The sequence below is a fragment of the Clupea harengus genome, unplaced genomic scaffold (genome assembly GCF_900700415.2).
Source record: "Clupea harengus unplaced genomic scaffold, Ch_v2.0.2, whole genome shotgun sequence".
NCBI lineage: Eukaryota > Metazoa > Chordata > Actinopteri > Clupeiformes > Clupeidae > Clupea > Clupea harengus.
This window is the reverse complement of record NW_024879588.1, coordinates 77,409-82,500: the sequence shown is the minus strand read 5'-3', so window position 1 is coordinate 82,500 and position 5,092 is coordinate 77,409. Positions and strand designations below refer to the sequence as shown.

General features: G+C 40.1%; 1 protein-coding gene across 1 annotated transcript; it reads left to right on the top strand.

Moving 5' to 3' along the window:
* Positions 1–1,559: 1,559 nt before the first annotated feature.
* On the top strand, positions 1,560–4,595 carry LOC122129079 (E3 ubiquitin-protein ligase TRIM35-like). The gene is made up of 5 exons (XM_042704115.1): positions 1,560–1,964; positions 2,123–2,218; positions 2,619–2,859; positions 3,150–3,281; positions 4,063–4,595. Exons 1-5 carry the CDS (start codon positions 1,560–1,562, stop codon positions 4,593–4,595), a joined length of 1,407 nt encoding a protein of 468 aa, XP_042560049.1.
* The last annotated feature ends 497 nt before the right edge of the window (positions 4,596–5,092 follow it).

Below are 5,092 nucleotides of genomic sequence, written 5' to 3'. Positions count from 1 at the left end.
GTAGATACCATATATTGAAATTAATAAAAATATTATGATTTGAAATGACTTTTCAATTTAAATGACTGATTTTCTTTCATCAGATCTTCAAATCTACCATAGAAAGGTGACCGGTTTTCTTATCTCTCTTTGTGTAAAGCCAAACTAAAACACGTGCTAACTAAAGTCTGTCAGCCTAAGGCTGGATCCCAGTGCACGCTACAGAATCCAAAGAGAGTTTCGGTTCTGATTGATGTGGTAAAGAACCAAAGCAATAATTGCATTACTGGACAAGTTATAGCTGGTTTTGCGTGGTAATTCTTGATCAGAGTGTGGCGTTTTAAATTGCTGTCAAAAGAATTTTAACTTTTAATTCAAGCTGGCCGAGAGTGTTGAGCTACGTGTAAAAGTTGGGAAAGTTAAGGGATGTTTGGTGCTTGAAGGTTTGATAATAATCTGGCTTGTGCTTGGTTGTCCTGTAGAATCAAATCGCATGTTTTTCATATTTCATTATTGCAGGGTGTGAGACTGTGATAGATGAAACAGCTGTTTTTTGTTGCGTTGATAAGTGCATTTTCATTAGAGAGAGATTATTGATCAAAATCTGTCGTTTTAATTTGAGATTTAAAACTGAAGCGACCATTTGTTGGAACAGTGAAGCTCATCAGAAGTACGAGACCTCAAGATAACGTGGGTTTGAATGTGGGAGGTTCTGTGCCTTGAGATAATGTGGGTTTGAAGGCCTATATGGGAGGTTCTGTACCTCGAGATAACGTGGGTTTGAAGGCCTATGTGGGAGGTTCTGTACCTTGAGATAACGTGGGTTTGAAGGCCTATATGGGAGGTTCTGTACCTGAGTCAAGCTGACCCCCCGTGTCATTCAAAATATCAAAATAGCACTGCTGTATGATTAGAAATTACTTTTCAATTGAAATTACTTTTTCTTTTTTCATCAGAACTTCAAATGTACAATAGAAAGGTGACAGATTTTCTTTTCTCTCTTTGTTTAAAACCAAACTAAACCAGGTGCTGACTAAAGAGAGAGCTCTGATTGATGTGGCAAAGAACCAAAGAACCAAAGAACCAAAGCACAATGTGCTTGTAGTCAACATCAGGTTTTGACCGATAATATAGCATGTAAAGGGTTTATGAAAAAGAACACTGTCTTTATGTTTCTAACTCCAGCATAACAACTGATTCTTCCATCTTTGTGAAGAAACATCGCATTGGCCATGTTTGACTAGAACATTAGATACTTCCATGCTGCTAATCATTCACCAGAGTCCAGTCCAGTCCAGTCACCGTGGGTATATAAGGGGAGAGAAATAAAAGCAGCTCTGACCAATCAGAAGTCTCTGAAGCTGATCGAAGGAAAGATAAGGAAATGAACATTGACCCACGAAGCATTTCACTTCATGTCAGCTATTCTGCCTCTTCAGCTCGACACTTTTAGTCAGGAGATCTATTTTGATTTAGAAGCAAATGCCATTGGTACCTTACAGATAATAAGGCAGGATTTACTGAGGTGATTTCTGACAAAGTTAAGTTTTCAGCGAAGTGAGTGTTTCTGTGAGAGTAGGATGGCATCTAAACGCTCTCTACCTGAAGACGATTTCACCTGTCCTGTTTGCTTTGATATTTTCAAGGATCCTGTCCTTCTTTTGTGCAGTCACAGCTTCTGCAAAGACTGCCTTCAGAAGTTCTGGAGGGAGAAGAAATCTAAAGAGTGTCCAGTTTGTAGAAGAAAATCTTCATTGGACAATCCGCCACTGAATTTGTCTTTGAGGAACTTATGTGAGTCTTTCCTGAAGGAGAAGAGTCAGAGGGCTTCAGGAGGGTCTGAAGTGCTCTGCAGTCTGCACGGTGAGAGACTCAAGCTGTTCTGTCTGGAGGATAAACAGCCCGTATGTGTGGTGTGTCAGGCTTCCAGGAAACACTCAGGACACCAGTTCCTTCCCATAGATGAAGCTGCACTGGATTATAAAGTGAGTTTCTATTTTTTGCTTGTTGGTGGAAATGTTATTTTTGACTATGCAATGGGTATACTTTGCCTTCTGTATCTGTACTGTTACTGAATGAGTATCCACAACAACAGAAAATGAGTATAGATAATCATAGTGTGTAATGTATTTGTTCATTATAGGAACAACTCAATGCTGTACTGAAGCCCTTGCAAGAGAAACTGAAAGAATTTGAACGAGTTAAAGAAACATGTGACCAAACAGCCAGTCACATTAAGGTGAGATTTACCAGAACAACCTGTTTCAGAAAGAGACCATTGACTTCATGACACTGATTCTGACATTGTGTAATATTACCTGTATGATATGATACGTAAACAACTTGTATTGTGCAGCTATTTAGTTTCATTACAACTACAATTGAAGTTACATCAAGCATCTCAACCGAACAATTTGATACAGATATTACAAGTACACAAACTGATATTTATATTATTATCATTAAGGAAATTAAAACAATGATTTCACCACATGATAGTTCTGCCCTTAGATAAACTGTTCACATTGTCAACAGTAATACACATGATTACTTTGACAATATTAATATTGGACAAATGACATATTTTGAGGAAGTAACGTTTTTTATGACTGTAGTCCCTTTGATGTGTGTAATTCAAGGTTCAGGCCCATCAGTCAGAGAAGCAGATCAAGGAGGAGTTTGAGAAGCTTCATCAGTTTCTGAAAGATGAAGAGGAGGCCAGAATAAGAGCACTGAAGGAGGAAGAGGAGCAGAAGAGTTTGATTATGAAAGAGAAGATTGAAGAGATGAGCAAGGAGATGTCCACTCTTTCAGATACAATAACAGCCATTGAGAAGCAGATGGTTGCTGAAGACATCATCTTCTTACAGGTATGGACATGTGGTTTCAGTTCAGTTGGAAAAACAATGGTGAGATGTTTATGATATTTAATACATATTTTCAATTATTGTTATCTATTTCTTTTGATCTTTGTTATATAATGTATCATTACTGTCCATTGTGTGAACAAGAAGTAAGCCCTCAAAACAGACACAGTATATTGAAATGAACTGAACTGAAATCTGTGCTGTATGCTGTTTTCCAGAACTTCAAGGCTACCATAGAAAGGTGAGAGATTTTAATGTCCTTTTTTTAGTTTGAACCCACACTACAACTAGTGCTAACTCCAGTCTGTTTTCCTAGTTCTACGCGCACACTGCAAAAACCACAGAGAGTTTCAGGAGCTCTGACTGATGTGGCAAAGCACCTGGGCAACCTGAGGTTCAGAGTATGGGAGAAGATGAAGGACATAGTTCAGTTCAGTGAGTTCTATGTCACCTACGACACACACACACACACACACACACACTCACACACATACACACACACACACACACACACACACTCTCACACATACACACAGACAAACACTCACATACACACGCATACACATACACACGCACACACACACACACGGCGGCGCGTCTGGTGTTCAACCAACCGAAGAGGGCACACGTCACCCCGCTACTCATTGACCTCCATTGGCTGCCTGTAGCTGCTCGCATTAAGTTCAAGTCACTTATGCTTGCCTACAGAGTGCTCGATGGTTCTGCTCCCACCTACCTAAATGCTCTTGTAAGGGCGAATGTTACACCCAGGATGCTGCGCTCTTCTAGTGAGCGTCGTTTGGCACTGCCGTCTGTGCAAGCACGGCAGTCCAGACTATTCTCATTTGTAGTTCCACGTTGGTGGAATGAACTACCCAGCACTACCAGAGCAGGGGCGTCCCTCTCTACCTTTAAGAAGCTTTTGAAGACCCAACTCTTCAGAGAGCACTTCCTGTCCTAACTGGCACTTCGACTAGTGCGTAACTTGCAATTACAGCAGTTACATTTCTGCACTTCTTTTTCTTTCTTTTTTATTTCATTTTGTTATATTTCTTATGTAAAGTAGTATTTATTTATTGTTACACCAGGTTTTATTGCTCGTAGCTTGAATATTCTCTCCCTTGTACGTCGCTTTGGACAAAAGCGTCTGCTAAATGACTAAATGTAAATGTAACCTGAGTCCATTTGTTCACCCTCTCCTCATCTCTCTTTTCAGCTCCTGTAGTGTTGGACCCAAACACTGCACACCCATCGCTCATCATTTCTGAGGATCTGAGCAGCTTTAAAGAGGCAAATCCTACACAGACACTCCCTAATAATCCAGAAAGATTTGATTTAAATGCCTATGGCAGTGTCCTGGGCTCTGAGGGCTTCAACTCAGGGTCACACTACTGGGATGTTGAAGTTGGACACAGGGCATACTGGTGTGTGGGTGTGACCACAGAGTCCAACCAGGGGAAGAGGGACACCTTCTCATGGGAGAGAGTGTGGCGTGTGGGGTATGGATTTGGATTACATTTTAGTGGACCTGGGCATAAATTGGAACAGAATCTCCACACACTCAGAGTGCATCTGGATTTGGATAAAGGACAGCTGTCATTCTCTGATCCTCTACAAAATACACACTTACACACTTTCAAACACACATTCACTGAGAAAGTCCTTCCCTTCTTCTACAGCCTCAGGTCACCACTGAGTATTTTACCCCTGAAGCCCTCGGTGACCATTGAACAACGCAGACTATGTTGAGACTAACTCCAAAATCTAAAGTGTTGAGTAAAATAACCAATACATGAACACAATTCATTGGTCTATATCTAAATCTATGTCTTTATAAAATAAAATATGTATCCTCTGTGGTAGTTTCATATGGAACATGTGGCTGTTAAGTAGAAGTAACACACTCCCCTCCCAACACTAGCAGTAGGTGGTATTTGCTGCTGGTGATTATGAGGTTAAACTTGAGTAGGCCTCAATTGTTTGTGTGATATTGTATGATAATCATTTGTGACATATTCTGCATTACTTTGTCATCTTCCCTCTTCAGTAGTATCCCCAGTTTATGTTGATTGGTTTTGATCACCGTTACTCCATCAGTTACTTTTTAACGTTTTCTCAACATGTCAGCTACATGTCTGCACATTTCAGTCATGAACGTTATATATTGTTGCACATATGGTTAAGTCTGAGATGCAGTACAACACATGAAATACCGCAAATTCAATTTAATTTTCAAGTGTAACCAC

Bases quoted from the DNA above. Each gene is read 5' to 3' on its own strand.
- LOC122129079 (XM_042704115.1), top strand. From the start codon at position 1,560: ATGGCATCTAAACGCTCTCTACCTGAAGACGATTTCACCTGTCCTGTT. The intron at 1,965-2,122 runs GTGAGTTTCTAT...TGTTCATTATAG, and splicing joins AAGCTGCACTGGATTATAAA to GAACAACTCAATGCTGTACT. The intron at 2,860-3,149 runs GTGGTTTCAGTT...TGCTAACTCCAG, and splicing joins CTTCTTACAGGTATGGACAT to TCTGTTTTCCTAGTTCTACG.